Below are 26,549 nucleotides of genomic sequence, written 5' to 3'. Positions count from 1 at the left end.
TGGACATGCCGCCCTCATGTAATTGTGGCACTGCAAAACAGTAAGAACAGCATCCACAGTATCCCTATAACATCTATCAGTTCTCTTTCAAGGTAACAAAAATAAAACCAAAACCACAACTATACCTGTGAGGATCTTTTGAGCTGGGTATGACTTTTGCACACTCTCTTTTATTGAAGACTTCTTCAATCCAAGATTTCTGAGACTGAAAAATAATGCCAAACAGAATTACAGTTCTGTACCTCAGAAAGCAAAATAAATAGTGACTACATAATTTCTACAGTGCAGGACCCGTAAAAAAATCTCAGAATGCTTTATACAATGATATGTGTGCAGTGTAGTTATAGCAATTTAGGTCCCTGGATATTAGAGACTAGGCGGGTGACGTAACTTCTTTTATTGGACCAACAGAAGTTGTTCCAATAGAAGTTATTACCTCACCCATCTTGTCTCTCTGTTACACTGTGACGTCAGGAAACCAAATGCCAACTAACATTATCAAGGAGCCCAAATGAAAACCCTGAATCAGAACAACCCCAACACCTCACTCCCAAACTTAGAGGCATTCTATCTGAACCTGAACTTGGTAGTTTGGGTCCATCTCTTATTAATAAATGTGAAAGCTCACTCAGGGGAGGTTTAAGACTTACTTATAGCAGATGAAGTATCTAGGACAACCCAGAAGTGAGGGGAGATAAGAAATAAATGTTGATCTGTCAGTATCCTCCTCCTTCTGGATTATATATGTTAAATGTCTAGTATGTGGCTATCTTATGAAAGATGGAGGATTGCATTTTCTTCTTTTATAGATGAATATTAAGAATTGCAGTTGTCCCAGTTAAACATTTACTAATATGAAACTACAGAGAAATGCTGAAAAAGGCCTCTCCAAGGAGTTAATCCAACCTTTACTGAAGTCAACCAGAGTCCTTCCATTGGATAAGGCCCCTAGAGAAGGGCTATAAAATTGAGTGAGTTAGAAATGTACTGTGCTATGGATACTTCTCATGAAATCTCCCCAGGATTTTTTTTTTTTCCAATCACATGATTTATTTCAAGACCAAATAAATCATCATCTCATGCTAAACTTCACTCTTCTGTCACTTTGACATTGTGTAGATGGGGGATAGGGAACCAAAAGTACCAAAAGCAATCTAGACAATTAAATGTTCAGGGCAATGATCTGTCTTCATACTTACAGTATTCATAAAGGGCCTATCACACTCTAAGAGCTATGTAAAATAGTAAATAATAAAAACAAATGAGAATGCCAGTAATTCAATACTAGATTATACTATTTGGAGTCTTATAAGAAGAGTTCTGTTAGAACCCAGAATAATCTTCTTCAGCTTGTTTGATTAAGCATCATATTTCCACTAATCAGACAAGTGGTTTTTTTTAATTCACCTAAAATATTTTCATTCCAAATCGATGGCTGTTGATTTGACTGATGTACAGAACATCAAGAGCTGTGTAAAATGTGGTGTAAAAATGTCTAAAAGGTCCCCTTTTGACTCCCCTTGAAAGCAATGGGATTCTTTCCTTTCAATAATAAGAGCCACATGAGGAACTTACTAATATTAGAGTTTGTAAGAAAGTAGATTTCTTATAATGATTTCTGTGTATATTCATCTGGGAACTACTGCATTTAATTCAGGCTAGTTATATCTTAGAAAGATGATGAATGGGAAAGATAATCCTCAGAGTTTGATAGGAGCTCAAAAACACACAGGAATATTAATAATTTCAGAAAGAAATTCATGGACTACAAATTTTAAAAAGAAGGCATAGAAATGCAGTTCAGGGGAAATGTTGAGTAGGAGCTGCATGGACTAGTTTCATTATTTGATAGCAGGTTTTGTATATACATTTCTCAGAAACCATTTGGACACATTCCTATTAGGAGCCATTACTCCTTCATGCCTCCCAAACAACTCCATCCTTATTTCTTGAGCAGTCAAGCAAAAAATTGAATTGACACCATTATAGCATACGGGGCTTCCAAAAATCTACCACTGTGGATTCTAAGCCTATCAAAAGTGGCAGAGAACAGCATGTTCATTAATTTTACTCACTGCCTTGAGGAAGAATTCATTTTGCTGAACTTGTTAATTAAAATGACTATGTTAGGGTGACCCAGTAGCTCTTTGATTAGTGCTGCACAGTACAACATGAGAGATCTGGACTCAATCTCATGCTCTCTTGGTGGGCACCACCTGGAAGCCCTGATAAAGCCAACAGGGGAAGAAAATGGAAGAGAAAAAGGAGTTGAGGAGAGCTGGCCATTTCTCAAAGACACAATATTAAAAAGGCACCACAGCAAGCTATCCTGATGCAACGGAAAGATAGGAAGAATAGTAAGAGGCCAATATGGCTCCATTAGGAGCTCTTTAATTACCTGAAAATCAAAAAGGAATCCTACAAAAAGTGGAAACATGGACAAATTGCTAAGGATGATACAAAAGAATAGCACGAGCATCTACAGATAAAATCAGAAAGGCTAACACACAAAATAAGTTACATCTAGCAAGGGACAAAAGACAAGAAGAGGGTTTATAAATTCATTAGGAGCAAGAGAAAGATGGGTTCAGTACTGTTCAATAATGTTTATAATGACTTGGATAATGGAGTGGAGATATGCTTATAGAATTGGTAGATGACACCACGCTGTGAGGGGTTGTAAGCATTTTGGAGGACAGAATTAGAATTCGAAAGGAGAACTGATCTGAAATCAACAAGATAAAATTCACTAAAAACAAGTGCAAAGTACTACCCATAGGAAGGAAAAACATCCATCTCACAAATACAAATCTGGGAATAACTGTCTAGGCAGTAGTGCTGTAGAAAAGGATCTGGTGGTTATAGTGGATCACAAATTGAATATGAGCCAAGAACGTGATGCAGTTGCAAAAAAGACTAATATTTTAGTGTGTATCAGGACTGTTGTGTCTAAGACAAGGATGGTAATTGTTCCTCTCTACTCAGCACTGGTGAAGCCTCAGCTGAAGTGTTGTATGCAGTTTTGGAAGGCACACTTCAGAAAAGATATGGACAAACTGGAAAGAGTCCACAGGAGAACAACAAAAATTATCAGAGATTTAGAAAAACTAACATATGAGGAAAGGTTAAAAATGCTAGATACGTTCAGTCTTAAAGAAAGATGACAGAGGGAAACTGATAAGTTTTCAATATATTAAAGAAGATGGTGATCAATTGTTCTCCATGTCCACTGAAGGTAGGACAAAAGATAATCAACTTAACCTGCAGCAAGGGAAATTTAGGTTAGATATTAGGAAAAACTTTAAGGATAGTTAAATGCTAGAATAGGTTATGATGGAAGGTTGTGGAATCCCCATCACTGGAGGTTTTAAAGGACAGGTTAGATGAAACCTGGCTCAACACAGGGGGATAGAGTCGATAACTACTTGAGGTCCCTTCCTCCCCTATATTTCTATGCTCAGCCCTGAGAGACAGATGAGATCCTAATCTGCTTTCACTTCAATCTACGAGCAGCACGAATAGGTCATAAGAATAATTGTCCTCTTTGAGATCAAGAGATTAGTAACTCAAGGTGTCAGGTGACTTTCCTTAGGCTACACTATTTCCAGGTATTACCAGACTTTTTTTTTTTTTATTTCCCAAAGGCATTCCCTTAGTTGGAATACTATGGTCCAGCTGTCAGATCCAGCTCTATAGCATGTAGTTCTAGTAGAGATCAAGTGTACTCAAATCATCCATAGACGTCTTGCTCCTGGGGGCATCTGCGCCAAAAAGTTAAAAATTATGCACGCAATATTTTAAAATTCTGCAAATTTTATTTGTGAAAATAACACTACATAATCACACCAGTTTCAATTATTTTGGCAATTTATTTCAAAATACCTTTCAGCAAGTATGTCTGAAACAATACAGACAAACACAAAAATTCCTCCAGGAGTAGAGAGTTAAAGAAACCCCTATGACAACCAAGTTCCTGTTTCTCTGCACCCTTCTCTCCCCCCAGAGCCCAGCCAGGGCCAGACACCTACAACCCCTCCCCCGCCCCCCCGCCAAAGCCCCTGCCAAGGTACCCCCCAGCCAATACACCCAAACCGCCTCCCCCTCACCAAGCCCAGCCGCGGGTGCCCCCATTGCCCAGATACCTGCACCCCCTTTCCCCCAAAAGCCCAGGGATCCAGAGGGAGAAACAGCCTAATGCTTGGTCCCAGGCTTGTATGGAGTTTCCTGCACGCTGCTGTCTAACTTCCCTCAGGGTGTGCTGTGAACTGAAACTGCCAGGAACCCTCTAGCTCTCTCCCCCTGGCAGTGTCTTCTATGTGTGAGCTGGGCTCTGTCTGGTTAAGCAGCCTCTAGTGGCAGCCAGCAGTACTGTGGCCTATTTCTGTGAGGCGGAAAGGAAATTGTGTGTGCACGTTAATTTCTGCAAAATTTTGCATGGCACAGTGGCACAGAATTCCCTCAGGAGTAACGCCCCTGCCCCTAAAGATCACAATATTTATAAACAGAGCTTTGGATGCAGGCTGGGGCCCGAAAGAGAATGGTATCAGGAGAAGTTTTGCCTGCCTAACTTTAAATTCTTCTTCATTGCCTTACACAATGCAAGTGATAACATATGCTATTAAGTTTAGAAAAAGAGTAAGGAAAAGACCAAACACCACATCATAGCCATTTGGTGAAATGTTCAAAGCCAAAGGACAACTTTCAGTTTCACATTGTCCGGAAGCATAGAAAGAAAAAGGAGAGTGAGTTTGTGTGTGTGGTTTTTAGAGGGGGGTGGGAGGGTGAGAAAACCTGGATTTGTGCTGGAAATGGCCCACCTTGATTATCATACACATTTTAAAGAGAGTGGTCACTTTGGATGGGCTATTACCAGCCGGAGAGTGAGTTTGTGTGGGGCGGGGCGGAGGGTGAGAAAACCTGGATTTGTGCTGGAAATGGCCCAACTTGATGATCACTTTAGATAAGCTATTACCAGCAGGAGAGTGGGGTGGGAGGAGGTATTGTTTCATGGTCTCTGTGTATATAATGTCTTCTGCAGTTTCCACAGTATGCATCCGATGAAGTAAGCTGTAGCTCACGAAAGCTCATGCTCAAATAAATTGGTTAGTCTCTAAGGTGCCACAAGTACTCCTTTTCTTTTTGCGAATACAGACTAACACGGCTGTTACTCTGAAAGAAAATGCATTAGACAAGGTAACTATATGTAGTTTTCCTTATTTTTCTGTATTTCTTACTATCAGCTTTTCGTACCACCTGTGACGGGTTCAGTCACAGAGACCCCCTTGGGACTATCACCTGATGTGCTGAAACTACCTCTGAGACAGTTTTCTTGGTCACCTTGGGACTCCATAACCCTGTCTTTGTTGAGCCAGACACGCAAGCCTGCTGCAACACAGACCCAGGGTCTGAACCACACCCCCAAATCTGCAAACTTAACTGGAAACAGCTCAGCAAGTACTCCTGTCTCCAGCACCCAGACACCCAGCTCTCAATGGGATCCAAACCCCAAATAAATCAATTTTACTCTGTATAAAGCTTACACAGGGTATACTCATAAATTTCCGCCCTCTATAACACTGATAGAGAGATATGCACAGCTGGTTGCTCCCCCAGGTATTAATCACTTACTCTGGGTTCATTAATAAACAAAAGTGATTTTATTAAGTTTAAAAGGTAGGATTTAAGTGGTCTCAAGTAATAACGGACAGAACAAAATAAGTTACCAAGCAAAATAAAACAAAACACGCAAGTCTATGCCTAATACATTAAGAAACTTAATACAGGTAAATCTCACCCTTAGAGATGTTCCAATAAGCGTCTTTCACAGACTAGACGCCTTCTTATTCTTGGCCCAAGCCTTTCCCCACTACAGACCTTTAGTTCCAGCTCAAGTGGTAACTTGGGGATTTCTCATGACTGGCAGCCCCCTTTGTTCTGTTCCACTCCCTTTTATAACTTTGGCACAAGGCGGGAATCTTATTTCTCTGGGTTCCCACCCCTCCTTCTAAATGGAAAAGCACCAGGTTAAAGATGGAATCCAGTACCAGGTGACATGGTCACATGTCCTGTGAGACCCCAAGCCTTCATGCTCCACAGCCTGACTCACAGGAATGCAGGAAAGCTTGCAAGTAAACAGAGCCTTTTACAACCAATTGTCCCAGTCAATGGGAGCCATCAAGATTCTAAACCACAATCAATGGCCCACATTTTGCATAATTACAATAGGACTTCAGAATTATATTTCATATTTAAGAATGATACATACATACAAATACGATGAACACACTCAGTAGATTATAAACTTTGTAATGATGTTGGATCATATTAAAGAAGTTCTGTATTAAAATCACAAATGAGTTTGATTCCCCATAGTTTCAATTCCAGGGTATTACTAATTAAGAGGTCTCTTGGTTTTTGGTACTGTTTCTCTCCCTCTATGTGTGAAACTTGCAAGCTGCTAATTGTGTTAGTACATTCTAAGACAGAGTCTGTTCTCAAAGCAGTTCACAGAGAGAGAGACTCAAAACAATACTCTAACAACAGAAACAACACCCAGAGACTCCCCGCCCTTTTGTTGTATTAACAATTGTGATTAAAATAGAGATAGAGGATGTATGTGGATGGATGCTTGGTGTGGATAATAACTGAATGATCAGGGAGGTGCCAGCCTAAGAATCCAGTGTCCATCGGCTGAAGAAGGCGTCAAGTGGAAATAATCAGAGGACACCCCCCCCCCCCCCCCCGGTGGGCAGACTGGAATCCACCCAACAGCCTCAAGAATGGGAGAACCAAAGAACAAGATAACATCTTGGAGCCGTCAGGAATGTGCTATCTGCTGATTGATTCAGCAACAGCATGATGAAGCAATTCCCATAGACTGGCATAGGAAGAAATTCCTATAAAAATAGACTCTAAAAAGTGAGAACTTTGGGGTCTGATTCTGCAAACCAACTTCCAGGAGCATCAGATGAGCATCTGACAAGGCCCTGCTCCCTCCTCATTTTCAGGCCACCTGGCCAGTGGCTTGGCATGAGCAACTCTAAGGCTGGTAACTATGATAACAACCTTGCAGAACCTGTGTGTGTGTGTGTTTGTATGAATGAATGTGTGACTAAATATGAGATTGAATGGAATGTTATAACTATAACTGCTAACTATGATTCTTTCTGTATTCACAATAAATGTGGTATTTTGCCTTTTTCCCTTTAATAAGATCCTGCTGGTTTTTATTTTATTGGTACAACATTTTGGTGGAGAATTGCGAAAGGGGGAATATTGGTAAAAAACCTCAGTTATTGTAAATATTGGTGTGCACACCGCCAGCTCTAGTGAGCTAGGCATTTCTATTAGGTTAACCAGACCTGTTGGCCTCCGAGAAGGTAGTAGGGAAAACAGATTAAACCAGACCTGCTGGCCTCCGAGAAGGTAGCAGGGGACCTGCTGGCCTCCGAGAAGGTAGCAGGAAAAACAGATTAAACCAGACCTGCTGGCCTCCGAGAAGGTAGCAGGGGACCTGCTGGCCTCCAAGAAGGTAGTAGGGAAAACAGATTAAACCAGACCTGCTGGCCTCCGAGAAGGTAGCAGGGAGAAACAGGTTAACCGGACCTGCTGGCCTCCGAGAAGGTAGCAGGGAGAAACAGGTTAACCGGACCTGCTGGCCTCCGAGAAGGTAGCAGGGAGAAACAGGTTAACCAGACCTGCTGGCCTCCGAGAAGGTAGCAGGGAGAAACAGGTTAACCGGACCTGCTGGCCTCCGAGAAGGTAGCAGGGAGAAACAGGTTAACCAGACCTGCTGGCCTCCGAGAAGGTAGCAGGGAGAAACAGGTTAACCAGACCTGCTGGCCTCCGAGAAGGTAGTAGGGAAAACAGATTAAACCAGACCTGCTGGCCTCCGAGAAGGTAGCAGGGAGAAACAGGTTAACCGGACCTGCTGGCCTCCGAGAAGGTAGCAGGGAGAAACAGGTTAACCGGACCTGCTGGCCTCCGAGAAGGTAGCAGGGAGAAACAGGTTAACCAGACCTGCTGGCCTCCGAGAAGGTAGCAGGGAGAAACAGGTTAACCGGACCTGCTGGCCTCCGAGAAGGTAGCAGGGAGAAACAGGTTAACCAGACCTGCTGGCCTCCGAGAAGGTAGCAGGGAGAAACAGGTTAACCAGACCTGCTGGCCTCCGAGAAGGTAGCAGGGAGAAATAGGTTAACTGGACCTGCTGGCCTCTGGGAAGGTAGCAGGGGACCTGCTGGCCTCCGGGAAGGTAGCAGGGGACCTGCTGGCCTCCAGGAAGGTAGCAGGGGAAAAACGCATAGATTAAGCTATGATTTCAGAATCTAGGCTGTGTCACTTGCTAAGTAATACCAGCAGTGACAAAGAGATTGAAATATCCATGTTAAGATGTTTAAAAGAAAACAGGGTAAGCCAGTACTAGAGGGAGGAATGGAGTCAGAAGGAACTCCAACCTCACCTTTTGTTAAAGAAATTACACCTTTTAAACAAATCCTTCAAAAATTTGGGCACAGTCCTTGGACTAAACAAGCCCTAGCTGATGTCTGCACTATTTCGGACCTAGAGGATAGATTGGCTCAGTATATCCTCATATACAAACCTTCTAGTGCTGCCAAAAGAGATGCAGCAGCAATTTGGTTGTTGTGGGAGGCATGTAAGGATTCTTCCCTCCGCTTGTCTTCATGTAAAGAGGAAAAGGCACAAATGGAAAAGGGAGCAGACAATTGGAAGGTGCTGGCTACAAATACCCAAAGCCAGCTGAAAATAGTGAAAGAGGCACTCCAGGAATACAAAAAGAGTGAAAAAGTTAACTCTGCAGAGGCTGGAGGGAGGCAGGTAAAGGGGGAGAAGGTCCTATGTACGGCACCCCCAGGCATAATTACAAAGAGAAAAGAGAGTAAAAAAAAAAAAAAAAAAGTTAACTCTGCAGAGGCTGGAGGGAATTAAGCAGTTAAACTTTGTATTTCACCCAAACAACTTTTAACCGAAAATGTTAAAAAGGAAAAGTGTTAGAGCATTCTTGGTTTCTTTGCAGCCATTCTGAAAGAAAAATGGGCCCTTTTCCAAAGGAATGTCCGTAAATTAGCCAGGCAAAAATAAACTATCTGATTAAAATCATTTGACTGGACAATTTAGTCAAATTTGCTAAAAGAACATAAGAGGGTTCTATTGGAACTTAACTGCCTCAAATGTATAAAGGGAATGTAAGATGTAAAAAACAGAGCAGTGTGGAAGGGATGTTAAGGAAAAGAAAATGTGTATGTATCTGTCTGTGTGTGTGTAAATATGTAAAGTTCTAAGGACCAGTTAGTTTTGTTTTTGTTTTAAATAATGCCACTAAAAATCCATTTGACTCTTTAATTCAAAGTTGCAAAACTGACAGACCTTTTTGCTAGACACAGGTAATTAGTGTTGTTTGGCTTTGGGATTTGGCATTTAACCCTTAAAAGGTAACTCAATGCTTTACAAAATTTAAAATGTTTTTAAGTTGTGGCTGCAGCAGGGCAGTCAAAATCAGGAGAATATAAAAAAAAATTGTTTTGGATTCTTTTTGTTTGTTTTTTGTTTGTTTGTTTTTGTAACAAAATAGCAGATGAGAGTTGTAGTAAAAAAAAAAAATTAAAAAAAGACAGTGCCTCTCTGAAGCAACAGCAGGGGTGAGGTGCACAAAACAAAAAGAAGCAATGTTAGAAACACTGAGTCTTAAAATGGCTCTGAGTAATCAGACTGTCACTTTGATAAAGGTACATGAAAACTCTGTAAGCAAAAAAAAAGAAATAGTGACACCTTATGTAAAAATGGATCTGGACAATGTTATAGAAGTTAAACTATGGAAGGAATGTGCATTTGCCCCAGAACATGTGCAGGGTATATTGTAGAAGGGGCAAAAGAAATGCAAACATACCATGCTACTTAATTAAAATGCTATTAGGGCTCCAAAGGGAGCCACAATAGGTTGGGTTTTCTTTTTCAGATTGCTGTGTGTTTTGGAAGCAGAAGTTAAAAGTAATCAAAACTCTGGTGAAAGTTGATTGTGTCCCTTTTAAGATAGAGTCTCTGAGCTGCTGATGGCTTTAAATCCAAAAGCAGGAAGTTTCTGTGAAAATGCAAATTACCTAAATGATAAAGGAAGGAAAGAACTAGCAGCACAAAGGAGCTGCAGATAAAGGACATACCTGGTCAGCAAACAAATTGTCTAAATAAAAGGCATGGGATAACAAGATAATTTTAATAAATGTAATGATAATAAGTATCCCTGTAACAACGTATAGTGTGTATGATTTTTGGAAAAATCCTTTAAGGTCGTATGGTAATGATGCTTCTCAGTTATTACCTGTAAATAAAACTTAAAGCTTAACACAGCAGGAAAAACATTATAAACTTAGTCTGCTGTATAAGAAGGAAAACTCAGGGATTTAATGACTAAACAGTGGGATAATTTCCCCATAACCCTTAAAAGATAAAAGCCTTTGAAACCTGGCCTGCCTATAGAACAAAAACAGGAAAATATGGGGGCAATTTCTCTGTTTTGCCTGCAATCAGCAAGGGTATTTGTAAAAGAAATATTTTAAGCAATAATCTGCCACCCCAAAAGGGGTAGAAACATGTTTTTTTGTCTTTCAGAAAATCAGGAAAAGCTGCCAGCTGAAAAGCAACCCAATACCATGAATCTACTGTCACAATAGAAATTGTGTTCTGTGTTCTATGTTTTGTCTTGTGTTTTGTGTTGTTGCTAGCACTGTTGTGTGTTTAAAAAAAAAAAATACTGAAGACCTGCAGGAACTTAAAAATAAATTAAGCTTTCTGTCCCAGCTACAGGACAGCCTGATACAAAAACAAGTACATGCCAATGTAGACTTGGTCCAAATTGGTCTAGGTAACCTAAAAGGCCAATGGAATCTTTAGTAATGGCTTAATACTACCACATGGCTTATCCATAAGAAAAAAAAAATATTAGAAATAGGAAACTACACAGCCATAGCTATGGGATGCACTGAAATGCAGATACTTGCACTAGCTACTTTGGAACACAAAATGTTCTGGGTCATATTGGGAAATATTAAGGGTTTGATGCATTTGTTAAAAAAGAAAGAGATCATTGTTTGACACTTATCAATATGAATGGATGCAATATGTTTCCACTATTGTAAACCAGACTTGTTAATGGGAGAAATTGTTGTCAAAATTGCACACCAACAGTCCCTGGAGGCAAAGGTATTGAAGGTTAACCCACTCCCCATATTACACATGGGATCCTTTTGGCTACCCTGGACCTTGAGCCAGTGGGCTGGGGAGGAAGGGAAGCTATTGGACACTAGAGGTTGTACTGAATGGACTCCTCAAAAGTGGGTGTGCCTCACCTTGCCTGTTGCCCCAGAACCTTGTAGTAAAGATACATCACTAGGATCATGTATGTGGCATGAATTGGAATCACAAACTCAAATTGCCTCACAGTACTTTCTCTTGAATAGGCTACATAGAAAGTGACACTGACGATTATAAATCTTAGTGTCAAAAGGGGGATTATGTTGGATCATATTAAAGAAGTTCTGTATTAAAATCACAAATGAGTTTGATTCCCCATAGTTTAAATTCCAGGGTATTACTAATTAAGAGGTCTCTTGGTTTTTGGTACTGTTTCTCTCCCTCTATGTGTGAAACTTGCAAGCTGCTAATTGTGTTAGTACATTCTAAGACAGAGTCTGTTCTCAAAGCAGTTCACAGAGAGAGAGACTCAAAACAATACTCTAACAACAGAAACAGCACCCAGAGACTCCCCACCCTTTTGTTGTATTAACAATTGTGATTAAAATAGAGATAGAGGATGTATGTGGATGGATGCTTGGTGTGGATAATAACTGAATGATCAGGGAGGTGCCAGCCTAAGAATCCAGTGTCCATCGGCTGAAGAAGGCGTCAAGTGGAAATAATCAGAGGACACCCCCCCCCCCCCCGGTGGGCAGACTGGAATCCACCCAACAGCCTCAAGAATGGGAGAACCAAAGAACAAGATAACATCTTGGAGCCGTCAGGAATGTGCTATCTGCTGATTGATTCAGCAACAGCATGATGAAGCAATTCCCATAGACTGGCATAGGAAGAAATTCCTATAAAAATAGACTCTAAAAAGTGAGAACTTTGGGGTCTGATTCTGCAAACCAACTTCCAGGAGCATCAGATGAGCATCTGACAAGGCCCTGCTCCCTCCTCATGTCCAGGCCACCTGGCCAGTGGCTTGGCATGAGCAACTCTAAGGCTGGTAACTATGATAACAACCTTGCAGAACCTGTGTGTGTGTGTGTTTGTATGAATGAATGTGTGACTAAATATGAGATTGAATGGAATGTTATAACTATAACTAACTGCTTACTATGATTCTTTCTGTATTCACAATAAATGTGGTATTTTGCCTTTTTCCCTTTAATAAGATCCTGCTGGTTTTTATTTTATTGGTACAACAATGATACCTTACAAGAGACCTTTTGCATGAAGCATATTCCAGTTACATTATATTCACACTCATCAGCATATTTCCATAAAACATATGGAGTGCAACGTCACACCACCAACCCATTCTGAACTAGCATTAGATTTGTACATCTCTTTAAAAAAAAAAAAAAAAAAAAAAAAGTAAAGATAGACACCAGATGTTCTGGGTACTTCCCATGGCATATTTGCATTCCTTTAATACACAGCCAGTTTTTCCTGTGATTAAAACAATAATGGCAATAATCACCCCATAAAACTTAATCCTTAGGTAGCTGACCACACTAATTCTAATCACAATGAGCCAAGCCTGAAGATATCAATAGAAAAAAATCTTATTGACGTCAATGCACTTTGGATCAGGCCCTAAAGACACAATCCTGCTTCAGTTAAGGTCAATGGTACAATTCCCATTTACTTCAATAATGCAGGATCAATTAATTTCCTTCTAAAGCTGGGGACACCGTCAGAGGGTAGACGATTCCCAGAGTCTGCACCAACTCCTACAGCATCGTTCACATCTCTTGTTTAATTCTATGTCAGAACTCTTAATAGCTTCTCCTAAACCATTCACTAGTACCTCTCAATAATACATTTCAAATTGTACACAATTTCAAACTGGATTGAGGGAATAAGTAAGTTTCCCCTTGCACCAGAAAGGAGCAGGAAAGAATTGAAAATTCGTCCCTACAAATATTTCTACATTATTTAATTTTTCTTCATGGGATGAAATGGTCAGGCCTTTCTACAGAATTTAAATATATATAGTTGTGTTATTTCCATGTTGGACACAGCTATGATAGGCAACAATTAAAAGGTTTGCGTTGCAGGACCACATGTATTCATGTTTAAGAAGTCTGGTTAAAACAAAATGCAATAACTCTGAACTTGTGAGGCTATTATCTTCACATCAGAATAAGATTAATTAAACTACATGCAGTACACGTTTTGTGATGTTCTGATGCTCATGAGACACTGTCTAGTTCCTTAGACAGTGATATAAACAAAAATCACAACAAACCAAATAAGTAAATATAACCAAACCAAAATTGGGAAAAATAAAATTTAGGTTTGCAACTCTCCTTCTCAGTGAAGGTGAGCTCCCTAGTTCCTGCGCTAAAGGAGATGGAAAATATTGATTATTTTCATTTACAGCCAGATTCTCAGCTGGCATTAATAGTCTCTGCCAAGTTACACTAGCTAAGGATCTGGCCCGTAACATTTACTGAGCTCTGTTTCTTAAATTAATGCTTTGATGAGGCATCTAGACTTGCACTGAGTGATCAGCAAGAAGGATTAGCTAGAGAATCCTGCATGTATTTTACAATTGAGTAAGGACTGCAGGATTTGGCAGCTAGAATTTAAAAACATTATTTCTCATTGTAATTAATTAACACACACTTACAGCTGGCTCCCATACTACTAGCAAGGTGCAAAGGCACTAAATTTAGATCAAGAAATGCTGACTAATTCACTATATTTTCAAATATGTCAGTCTATGATAAAAAGTGGTGCTTACTTTATTAATTTTCAGATTGGTAGTTCGAAAGCAAGTGCAGTTTTCATTGCTGCCTGAGTATTCCATCAAATCCTGCCTGAGTATTCCATCTGAAATCATAGGGCTACTCCTATAAAAACAAGGAAAGCAGGATTTGGCCCTCGGTCTATAATTTATATCAGTATTTCCAGATTATGAGTTTTCTGCAAATTTGGATAGGTGTATATATATATATATATATATAAAATTAATTGTTACAGGTCACACTGCTTTGGAGTGATTGTGTAGTTTTCTGTGTAGTCAAAATGCAATCAGGGCCTGGGGTATTGATGCTTTGGGCATAGAGTTCAACTATTCAACTAGCCAGTAATATGCTTGCTTCTTCTAAAGTCAAAATCTTGCTCAGCGTGGCTATTCACAAAGCCTCAAATGCTCTTTCCTTGGTGAAGTCAATAATATAAAGAGATTCCAATCAATACACGCTATTTTTGAAGCTACTTCTATACAGCTGTTTGGACAACCTGGATTTTTACCAAGATGTCTTAAATTAAACATGAGCTATCCATCTACTGTTCCTAGAAGAACTGGGCTCCACCAGATAGTTCAAAGTTATCTTTATTCAGCAATTTTACATATAGTTTCTGGGTGAGCCTTACATAGGCCAATAAAAATGAAACAATGTTAAATATCACTATCACTTTATTGTCTGTACTATAAAACACGTTTTGTATGTGTATGCTTTTCAAATAAAGTTTACCAATAAACATTGTGTGTTTGTTTGTTTTTTCTTTGCTCATTAGTCACAGCTTTCTATTATCATAGTCAGCATTCTTCATGCCAAATTCTGTTCGTTTCACTTTCTTTAGTCCCGTGGTTTTCAAACTATGGTCCATGGACCCCTAGGGGTCCACAGACTATGTCTAAGATCTCCAAAGGGGTCTGCACCTCCATTTGAAAAATTTTAGGGTCAGAAAATGAAAAAAAAAAAAGGTTAAAAATCACAGCTGTAGTATCCAGTAAAGTCCATAATACACCCCACATGATGTTTAAAATACTGTTGTGCTCTAAACATTGACAATGAGGAAAGTGGCACCATCTTTTTTCTCAAAAGATTTGTTCTTTGTGTGTATTCAGTCATACTGAATCTTCATTTCTTAATGACAAAACCATTTCAACAAAGACCTTTCTTCCTTCTTTCACCTGACACCTGCAGGATCCCACCTCTGTCCTCATGGACGGCGGCAGAGGGTAGGAAATCCTTCCTGTCTCCAGGAAGCAACCCTGGCAACCCTGGGGTGTGGGGCTTATAGAGAGGGAGAGTAGGAGATGGATAAGGAGTCATGGGAATTGTTTAACTTCTGGGTTGTTTTTTTTGTTTTTAAATAAAAAACAGGAGTTCATAAGACTTATAGGTGGCTGGGGGCAGGGACAAAAGGAGAAAACAAAATACACACTACTTAAATGGCATAAATAATTACTGAGCTGAGGGTCACTTTGGTTGGGGGCAATGTCAAATGGCACAGTAGGTAGTGATTTGATGTAGATTAATTATAATTAAAGTTTAAATGATTTGGAGTCATCAAGTTGTGCACATTGGTAGCCTATGAACCACTTGATCTTATTTCTGTCATTCATTCTCCCCGCCCCTTCCCTCCAATTGTTTGTTACATTCATTTGTTGAGTCTTATCTTTGATTGGGACCCTGTCTAATGGGGCTCCACATGGGCAGAGCAGTCCACCTGCACACTGCATATTGCAAGATATGGGCCTTAGAGCAGAATTTTCAAAATTCTTGTCATACAGCTGCTCCCAAACAGGGCACCCTCACGTGGCTGACCACAACACAACAAGCACAACCTGCAAGCTTTCCTTTACTTCATTCCCCAAAGCCAGAAAATCGCCCATTCTCTTTTCCACAGACCAGACCACTGGCCATCTCATCAGCCTCGGAAAGGAATGATGTCCCCGTAAGAGACTAATAAAAGCCCTCTTCTAGGCATCATTTATTAATATGCGTACATCCATTGGTAGGTCTCTCAAAGTGAAACTGTTCACAAATCCCAAAATAAAACAAGCTAAAAAAGAATAGTTTACCAGTTTTGTCATCCCTCTCCCAGGACCCCACCTCTGCAGGTCATCTACACAATCCTTGTTCCATGATACCTGTGCTCCTACTCCAGGACCTCCACCCTGCTGGCCATTCTCCAAGCTTCTTACAACTCTTCTGCCACAACCCTCATCTCAGATCTTCTGTGAGCAGGCTCCTCACAGCATTCCATTCTCCAGGCCTCCTTTTCCCACAAGTCTCGTCCCTGCTGAATTCCTCCAGAATCACACTCTTCACTTGAATTCAGCCTGCCCCTACCTAAGCCAGATCTTCCCCTTTATCTGGGGGCCTTCTGCTTGGTAAGGTTCCCCAGCTCCAGCCAGTCAACTCTCTTCTGTTCTTTCTGTGCACTAGCACTTCCCCTGAAGCAGCTCTCAACTCCTATTCTTTTTTGGAGGGAAGGTGTGGAGGGGGGCAGGAAAGAGCTAGTGCAGAACTAGCAGCTTGCTCCAAGGAACCCTCAACAGTTCCCAGCAGCAGCAGCTGCTGATCCTTCCTGCATCTTCTTCCTCCCTATCTGAACTGCCTCTTGGGTTTTTAGAGATGCCAGGTGCTTTCTATCAGGCCACATTGGGAGGTGGCTAATTACTCATAGGTGAACAGGACCCATTCCTTCTTAAAGGGGCCAATCATCCTGTAACACCTAAGCAATTTAAGTGCCTAAGTCCCATTTCCAAAGTGACTTAGGAATCTAACCTGCCCATAAGCCTTGCCCACCAGTAAAGTGGTATAATCCCCTCTTTTGGATGGTGTAGTTGTATCAATATAGGGAAGAGGAATAAACTATACCAGTATAAGACATCTTTATACCGGTATTACTGCATCCACACAAGGGCATGTCTTGGTATAACTATTGGTTAAATAAAAAGTCATGCCATTAATTTTAATAATTATACTAGTACAGAAATTGTGTGTATTACAGGCCTTAGTTTATGAGCTCTTTAGGGCAGCAACAAAGTCTTTGTGTGTTTGTACTCTACCTGCAACAATGGAGCCCCTATCCTGACTGGGGGCTGTAATAATACTATTTCATTAAGCAAAATAATTGATAATACATATTTTTAGTACTCTTTACTTCTGTTCATCCTGCAGAATCAGCACAGTTGAGAGGAAGCAAGCTGAATTCTTACTTTTCTGTGCAATCAACAACATTTCTTAAGTTCCAGCTCTGACCCAAGAGCCCCTCAATGCCCACTGGCAAAGAGTTCACTGTTATGTAGCAGCACTGTCTATCAGACCTCACAAACTCACTACCAACATATTGTCGTCATGGTATTTATCTATAAAGAATGTTGTGTAAGGGATTAAATGAAAACTTATATCAGACTGGTCATCCTAATCATTGCATGGTGTACGTACAGATAACAATTAAAAAGTTGTGGGTATGTACTAAAAATATGCTCAAACCATGAAACAAGGCAAGCTTGGTAAACAAGTTTGTCCAGACAGAGGAATTTTGATTTGCCTGTCTGCCTAGGTCTGGAATGTAAATGGAGCAGGGAAGGCCAAAGCCAATGGGAATTACATTTGCATCTGAACGCAACAGGAAAAGCAAAATAACAAGAGGATGAGAAAAGAGTACCTGGTACCAGCAAGAATACATCATCAAGAATACTTTTTCCAAGGTTTGCTGAACTCTAAGGCGGGTGGGGGTGGAAAGAGACATTGTGGTTATCCATCACTGAGGGAACAAAGAGGTCAGCATCTTCTGTATCCATGAATGGTGGATCCCCAGTCATGTGGGTTGGTGATGCTGAGAGGTGGCTTTATGGGAGAAATTGCCTTAGACAAGGATTGTAGCCTGTTAAATATTAGTCTCTAGAAAGTGTGTTATACTTTTGTTTTATTTGTAACTATTTTCGGTTTCTATTACCTTTGCTTAGTATCACTTAAACTCTGTTCTTTTTTAGTAAGCTTATTCTTGGTTTTAACTATAAGTTCATCTCAATGCAATATATTAAATTGCTGATCCCCAGCTGATCTAACAGGGTGGTGTGTATATTATCGCTTTAGAGACAGCAGATTTGGCAATTTCTGGGAGTGTCCAGTGACAATGGCTGGATACTTCAGAGGAATGCTTTGTAATGAGGTTGGGGTCAGAGTGCACTTAAGGTTAACCTGCAAGGCAAAACAGAGGCTAGCAGAGCTTTTGAGGATATGGGGGGCGTGGAGGAGGCTAACAGTCTGGAGTGTCATGGAGATGACATGCAGTTTAGTTCTAACAAGTCCTCCCTCACTGAGGCAAGGGGTTACACGTTAACTCACACCAACCCATTACACATATAGCCAAAGACAGTTATACGAGTGTCACAGTGGTTTGCACTATTTTATAACCAGCTGATTATCCCCCAACTAATAATAGAAAATGGAGAAGGTCTCGTTATATTTCACCCTCAATACTACATTCCAATATTTTGGAACAAAAGTATGGTTATGATTACTGATATTCTAATATTGATATTTAATAATAATCTCATACTGATCATAACTGTTCCTGTTTTCTTATGCTCCCTTCACCTCTTTATTGTATCCACCTTGCGGCCTCTTGTCTTACTGTAAGTTCCTTGGGGAAAAGACAATCTTTTTATATTCTGTTTGTACAATGCCTAGCACATTGGGTTAGGGATGGAAGAAGAAGAAGAAGGGTGATGTGGGGGGGCAGTTCGCCAAAGCTGACAAAGGTAAAAAACAGTTACACCTCTTTGTCCCAGACTGCCCTTCTCCATCCCAGTAGGGATGCAAAGGTGTACCCTCATTTCCAGGGCACCTACTCATCCCTGCATGTAGCACTGCAAGGACTTTGCCTTTCATATCCCCCTCTATCCCACCCACTGGTCACTTTGTTGTCTCCAGTGGTCAGTCTCAGCTTGCATCTTTTCCCAACTCCCTTTCTGGGTTTTCTATGGCTCAGCCCTCCAGCCAAATCATGCAACAGTTCACCTCCCTTCTAGAATAACAAAAAGGCCCAACTAAGGCCAAATCAAATGTCTATATTAATAGTTCTTCTGCTCCTCTCAAGTGACACTGAAGTCCTCTGCTTCTTGAGCCCTTCTCCTGGCACATCTGCAGAGCTTCTGTTATCTTGCTTCTTCCATAGAAGAAATCCCCTACTGCTTCCCCTGGCCAGGGACTCTAGCAGTTTACCTCTGAGGATCTCCCTGCTCCTTTTAGGCCCTATGTCAGGGCTCCCCCACAGCAGCCTGCTCATGAAACTATTTTGCTCTTGCAGGTCCTAACTCAGGGCCTAGGGCCTCCCGCAGAGTCTGCCTGACTTCTGCAGGCTTCCCAGAGGGGATCTCTCCTTATTCCTCCCTCCAGGGCTTTCTTTCCTCTAATAAGTTCCCAGCTCTGTTTAAGTAGTGCTCGCTCGTGCTCTTTAACCACCACAGCTAGGATCAGTTTTTCTAATTAAACCCTTTTACATCTATCTGGAGTCACTGATCAGCCTTATGCTGCCAGCTCTTCAATGAGACTGGGGAATAGATGCTAAGTCATGGCCAAGGCTGAGCCCAGCCCACCTCAAAGGGCCAGCCAGACCATGACAGGGTTAGTCATTATTAGGGAGCACAGATGGCGCTACCATCTCCACCCCTCCTTCTGAGGTTTCTCCCAGGGTGATGACAGCTGCAGACAATTGGGACTAATGGTTTGCCTACCCTGGAGATGGAAGGTGTAATTTCCATCTCAGATAGCCATACCCTTGCTAACTCTGACTGAGCCAGTGCACTAAAAATAAAAGTATTTGCAGTAGCATGAGCAGCATGAGGAGCTAGCCACCCTGAGAATGTACCTGTTGGAGACCCTAGGTACCTACTTGGAGTGGCCAGCTACTCACACTGCCATGACTACATTTCTATTTTTAACATGTTAGGCCAGTCAGAGCTAGTGTGGGTATGTTTAGTCAAGCTAGAAATTACAACTTCAGCTCACTGTAGATATACCCTCAGTAGAAGCCATAGTGGTGGAGGCTACCAAAGGGATGTGCCAAATGAGCACTCTCCCTGGCCCCACCCTTCCCATACAGCACTACTCATTTTTATGGCTATACAGTAGAACCTCAGAGTTACGGACACCTTGGGAATGGAAGCTGTCTGTAACTCTGAAAAAAGCACAGTTCAGGCTCTGGATCAGCAGCTGCCACTCCAGGCCAGGCTTCGGCAGCAGCTGAGCTCCCTACTCAGTGCCAGCATGAGTTTGCAAGCTTGTCTCTCTCCCCTACCATGTGTGTGTGTGTGAGAGAGAGAGAGAACAGTATGTTCCCAGCCTGGGAGAGAGGGGGTAAAAACAGTGCAGCACATCCTCCTTTTGGGGGGAGGGGTGAAAGCAGCACAGAGCCCGGTGCTGCTCCTGTTCTGCTGGCTCTGGCCAGTGTCTTGCTGCAAGTGGCTGTCCCACGTGCGGGTGAGGACAGGCAGCCCAGATGTGCCTATCTTTAAAATGCAATACAGGCACAGTACAGTATTTGCTTTTTTCTTTTTCTGGTCTCTGTTGCTGCCTGATTGGTTACTTCCAGTTTCACATGGTGTCTGGTTGACCAGTCAGTCCATAACTCTGGCGCCCGTATCTTTGAGGTTCTTCTGTACTTTACTTCAGTAAGGAAATTACTTTCACTTTTCATCATTGCAACTTCCCTTAAGCAGACATTCCCCTGCTGAAGCACTAACAGAGCAAGAGCCAATATTATCCAGGGATGAATCTGGCCCTAGGACTGTTAAAATCTATTGTGTTTTTTTTAAGACACCAGACTCTGTAGTACACAGAAGCAGTTGAGAAGAACTTTGAATGACAGCATTCAAATAAAATATTTTTTTTTGCCTAGTATGTTTAATACTTAAGATATCCCAAAGTTCTTTACAAATACATTAGACTCTCTTTTGCCTTGCATCTTATGCAGTTAACAATGCTATGGGGTAGTGCTTTACACCTACCTTGAACTCATATTGCACTGTATAAAATAACTAAACAAGATACAGGGCAACAGAGAACCGTTGCCAGAAAGGGCAATCTATCTTCCAAAGCTGCACAGGTTCAACTTTAAAACAGTTATGTCAATGATTTAATTATACCAGTGCAAAGTACACTGTGGCACTCTGAATTTGATTAATATATTTTATGTACATCATAAATAATATACAAGTTATTAAATTAAGCTAAATCAGTATACATCAATATAAAATTAAATTGAATTAAGAGTGTCCACAGTGTGTTTTGCACTGGTTTAGCGAAGTCATTTCAAAACACATTGTTAGTTAAAATGGTGCATCTGAAGAGAAACAAGGGGTAAAATTTTCAAAAATGCTTAAGTGACTTAGGTGACTAGTCTCAATTTCAAAAGAGACTTCGGGCCTTAGGTTCCATTGATTTTCAATGGGACTGAGGCTCCTAGGTGTGTAAGTGTCACTTTTGAAAATGGGGCTTTTAGAAGTTTTAGCCAAGGCTAAATGTGAAATCCTGTAAGTACTTTGCAATAGCGTGCACATGCACTGAGACATAGATTTAGTGAGATCAGACTTTGTTTTATGGACAGAGGGAATGTTGACACTTGCGCTTTAGTTATCTTCTAGTCTGTAAAACAATTATTAGACCTTTATACTTCCACCTGGATTGTCACGGACATAGAAAAGAAATCAGAAAATATTTTAAAAACTGCTATTGTCTTCCTTTGTTCTCCCCAACCCTGACAGATACGTAGATACATTTAAAGAGATGGGATCCACCTCACCAAGAAGGGGAAGAGCATCTTCGTGCACTGACTTGCCAACCTAGTGAGGACACTAGGTTCAAAGGGGGCAGGTGACATTAACAGAGGACTAGATGTTGGGGTGGGGGAGAAGGGAGACAAGACAAATGACAATAGGATCATAGGCACAACAAGAGGGAAATCAGTGGGGGAATCTGCTCAACATCTTAGATGTCTATACACAAATGCAAGAAGTATGGAGAATAAACCGGAAATATTAGCACAAGCTAAATTATGACTTAATCGGCATCACAGTGGGTGGCTTAGTTGGATAAGTCACATGACTGAAATATTGGTATAGAGGGGTGTAACTTTTTCAGAAAGGACAGACAGGATAAAAGGGAAGAGATGTTGCATTATACATCAAGAGTATATTTACTTGCTCTGCGGTCCAGAACAAGGTCAGAGGCAGACCAGTTGAAAGACTCTGGGTAAAGATAAAATGGGTAAAAAATAGGGATGACATAATGGTAGGGGTCTACTATAGACCACCAAATGAGGAAGGAGGCAGATGAGGCATTTCTAGAACAAATAACAGAAATATCCAAGCCACAAGAATTGGTAGCAATGGGGAACTTTATATACAAGTCATTGGTTGGAAAAGTAATACGGCAACACAAAAAATTTCTGCTAAGTTCTTAGAAAGTATTGGGGATAACTTTTTGTTTCTGAAAGTGGAAGAAGAAACCAGGGGCAGCCATTTTAGACTCAATTCTGACCAACAGGGAGAAATTGGTAGCAAATCTGAAGGTGGAAGTCAATTTGGGTGAAAATGATCCTGAAGGGACAGATTTTGAGAGTCTAAGGAAAGAAAAGAATGAGACCAGCAAAGTAAGGGCAATGGACTTCAAAAAAATCAGGCTTTAAACAGATTCTGAGAACTGTTAGGTAAGGTCCCAAGGGAAGAAAATCTAAGGGAAAAAGGAGTTCAGGAGAGCTGGCAGTTTCTCAAGGATACAATATTAAGGCACAACTGTAAACTATCCTTATGCAAAGGAAAGATAGGAGGAATAATAAGAGGCCGTCAGGAGCTCTTTAATGACCTCAAAATAAAAAAGGAATCCTACACATAGGCGCCGATTTTCTAGTTTCCCCAGGATTGCTCAACACCTGCTTTGCCCCAGGCCTCCCTCCACCCCACCCCTGCTTCTTCCCACTCCTGCCCTGTTCTGCGCCCTCCCCTTCCTGCACATTGCTGAACAGCTAATCCAGGCTGGTGGGAGGCACTCGGGCGGCGGAGGAGGAGCTGATCAGTGGGGCCACCAGTGGGCACTGAGCACCCACTATTTCTTTCCTGTGCATGCTCCAGCCCCAGAGCACCCAAGGAGTCAGCACCTATGATACTAAGGTAAAAAAACTTTCTAACTTTAAGCATAGTTACGTTCTGGAATAGGCTTCTAAAGGAGATTGTGGAATCCCAGGTTTTTAAGAACACATTGGACAAGCACCTGTCAAGGATACAGTCTAGGTATAATTGGTCCTATTTCAGCACAGGGGGCTGAACTTCATGGCTTCTCGAGGCCGCTTCCAGCCCTACATTTCTATGATTTTATAAAATTGACTGAAGAGAGAGGGTGTTAAGGGGGGAAAAAATTCCTTTTCCCAGAACTGGCTATGTAGACTCTCTCCTCAGGCCCTACGCTACCAGCACTCCCAGCTATCTTCGAGACACCACTGACTTCCTGAGGAAACTACAATCTGTCGGTGATCTTCCAGAAAACACCCTCCTGGCCACTATGGATGTGGAAGCCCTCTACACCAACATTCCACCCAAAGATGGACTACAAGCCATCAGGAACAGTATCCCCGATAAAGTCACACCAAACCTTGTGGCTGACCTTTGTGACTTTGTCCTCACCCTTGATTATCCCTACAAAAGTTTTTTTCTCTTGCTGATAATAGCTCATCTTAACTAATTAGCCTCTCACAGTTTGTATGGTAACTTCCAACTTATCTGTATGTGTGTGTGTATTATATATATAATCTTACTATATGTTCCATTCTATGCATCCGATGAAGTGGGCTGTAGCCCACGAAAGCTTATGCTCTAATAAATTTGTTAGTCTCTAAGGTGCCACGAGTCCTTTTCTTTTTGCGGATACAGACTTACATGGCTGCTACTCTGAAACCTGTTAAAGGTGCAGTCTTGATTCAGTCAATACAGTTTTATTATATGATCACCTACTATTTTTTCCACAGGATGGATGGTTCTCAGAGAATGAATCAGCATTGTGCAATGAGACAGGCTGTTGTCAGTTGAACACCTGCCCCATTTGTTGCAGAAGCTGAAAGACATGTTGTGAATGCGACAGGCACAGAAAGGATGGTTTAGGCAATTGAATGCCATGCTGGAGAACTGGATTTGAGCCCTACCTTTGCCACACAGTTGCAAGTCACTTAAACCAAATTTTTTTACAGGTGTCCATAAGCTGTCTCTCATTTCCTGGGTGCCTACTTGAGACACCTGTAACCTAATTTGCAGAAGTATTTTGCATTCACAGCTACAACTGAAGTCAATAGGAGTTGTGCTTAAGTGTTTTTTTGCAGGGGAGGTGCGGGTTGTTCCTGAAAATATTGAGCAGTAGTGTAGGTAGCTCTCATCATTAAACCAAACAATAAAAAATAGGAAATACAAAGTTAAGGATTAAAAGGATGCAAAGTTAAGCACTCTGAAGCTAAATAATACCAGAATGAACATTGTCCATGCAACCTTAATTCAGCCCCAGGGCTATGCCAAATATACATGAAAAAGAGCTGTAATTTTGTAACTTATTTTCATTTACCCCTTTTTGAGGAAAGTAAAACAAAATTACCCTTTGAAAAGAAAGTGCAACTTACTACACAATTTAGAGTAGCAGCCGTGTTAGTCTGTATCTGCAAAAAGAAAAGGAGGACTTGTGGCACCTTAGACACTAACAAATTTATTTGAGCATAAGGTTTTGTGAGCTACATGCATCCGATGAAGTGAGCTGTAGCTCACGAAAGCTTATGCTCAAATAAATTTGTTAGTCTCTAAGGTGCCACAAGTACTCCTTTTCTTCTTACTACACAACGCAAATCCAAAGAACCACAGCAGAAACTTACCCGTACCCAGCATGCTTTGATTATGGTATATCAATCATCAAAGGCAGCCATTGCCATTCATTACAACCAGAGCAATAGTGAGTCTCCCTGAGTATGTAAATTAACTGGAGGGAGAGAGCGATGAATGACTGATTCTCTCTGATATCACAACATTACTTTGCAGGACTAGCACCAGGGCAGCAAATCTGCACCGTAGGGGGAAGGGGGAGAAACCAGGCTTTTCTGGAATTCCAATTTTCAGAAATTTTCTTAAAAAAACCCACAACATACAAACACAAGAAGCATTATCACCCCAATTATCAATTAGTTGCTGAAATTTGGTTCAAACAGACTCCATAACAGAAAATTTTTGACACAGCCTTGATTATGATCTTGTTATTGCATACCATAATGAAGTGTTATAAAAATGCTAAGTACTCTGAAAAATCCAGGCCTCAGTGTTTCAGGACAAGCACCCAAAATTAGTACACACTTGACAATTTTGGCTTTAATCTCTCTGTGCCTCACTTCCCTTTCTGTAAAATGAAGGCAATGGTACCAAGGTACCTCATTGGGTATTGTGAAGATAAACTCATTAATGTTTGTGAAGCACTCAGATAGTATGGTGATGAATGACAGGATGAAATTAATAATTCTATAGTCGATACGGGGGTTAAAAAGTATGCAGTAAATAAGGCATGGGGCCACACAGAATAATAAAACCTCCCTCTTCAGTGAGTACCATCCATCCTGTGCAATGAGACAGCGGTCCTGTAGAAAAATAGAACTCATATACCCAAGGGGGCCAATTACAGTTGTATAGGCAACCATAATTCTGGCATTTCCTAATTTATTAGTGCTTGACTTCGCAGTCTTCACATTAAACACCATTATTTTGGCTGTAATATACACATCAAGTATATCTGAATGAATCTTGTCTTCTCCTGAGTCTGAATACAGCCTTAAACAACCATTTTAAGAAAGATGTGAACTTTTCCTGTTCATTTCAATTGGCTGTTAATGCTAAAATGTAATAATGATTAAGTGTCAGTATTGTTAAAATAAACTGCAATGAAAAAGTCATCAGAAACATCAAACTAATGTGGCAGAATGTTGAGTTAACTTCTGTCCAATATTGCTGAAATGGAAAATCAAAAATTGAAACTGTCCTTCCCCAAAATTTAAAAAAGGAGCACTTGTGGCACCTTAGAGACTAACAAATTTATTTGAGCATAAGCTTTCATGAGCTACAGCTCAGAAGCTCACGAAAGCTTATGCTCAAATAAATTTGTTAGTCTCTAAGGTGCCACAAGTGCTCCTTTTCCTTTTATGGATACAGACTAAGACAGCTACTCTGAAACCCAAAATTTGAAGTCACCTCACCTGCTTCCCTGTTTAGAAGGGGGAAGAAAAGGGAAGATCCACATCTCCTCTTTGCTGCCATAAACGGCAACTGCCAGTCATGCTTTCCCAGGTGGGAAAAGGCACAATTGTCCTTCATCCAGTTTCTACTTTGCATTTGTGAGTTTCCAGTACAAACATCTATGGAAGTGATAATTTTAGAGCAACAAATTAGATTGACTGACATCAAAATTCTTCATTACAGACACTGTACTAGACAGGGGCAAGAAGGACCAATGAGAGGGAGAAAACTG

At 41.0% G+C, this 26,549-nt stretch overlaps 1 protein-coding gene across 1 annotated transcript in view; it reads right to left on the bottom strand.

Annotated features, from left to right (window-relative positions):
• The window catches only part of TRPM6 (transient receptor potential cation channel subfamily M member 6), a 161,112-nt gene that overhangs the window by 120,734 nt on the left and 13,829 nt on the right, over positions 1–26,549 (bottom strand). Inside the window, exon 2 of the mRNA XM_073345124.2 lies at positions 126–205. Coding sequence (XP_073201225.1) covers positions 126–205 — 80 coding nt within the window. The remainder of the gene's footprint in view (positions 1–125; positions 206–26,549) is intronic.

This window comes from Lepidochelys kempii, chromosome 5, assembly GCF_965140285.1.
Source record: "Lepidochelys kempii isolate rLepKem1 chromosome 5, rLepKem1.hap1, whole genome shotgun sequence".
Taxonomy (NCBI): Eukaryota; Metazoa; Chordata; order Testudines; family Cheloniidae; genus Lepidochelys; species Lepidochelys kempii.
The sequence above is the reverse complement of the archived record's forward strand: the minus strand, read 5'-3'. Positions and strand labels throughout refer to the sequence as shown.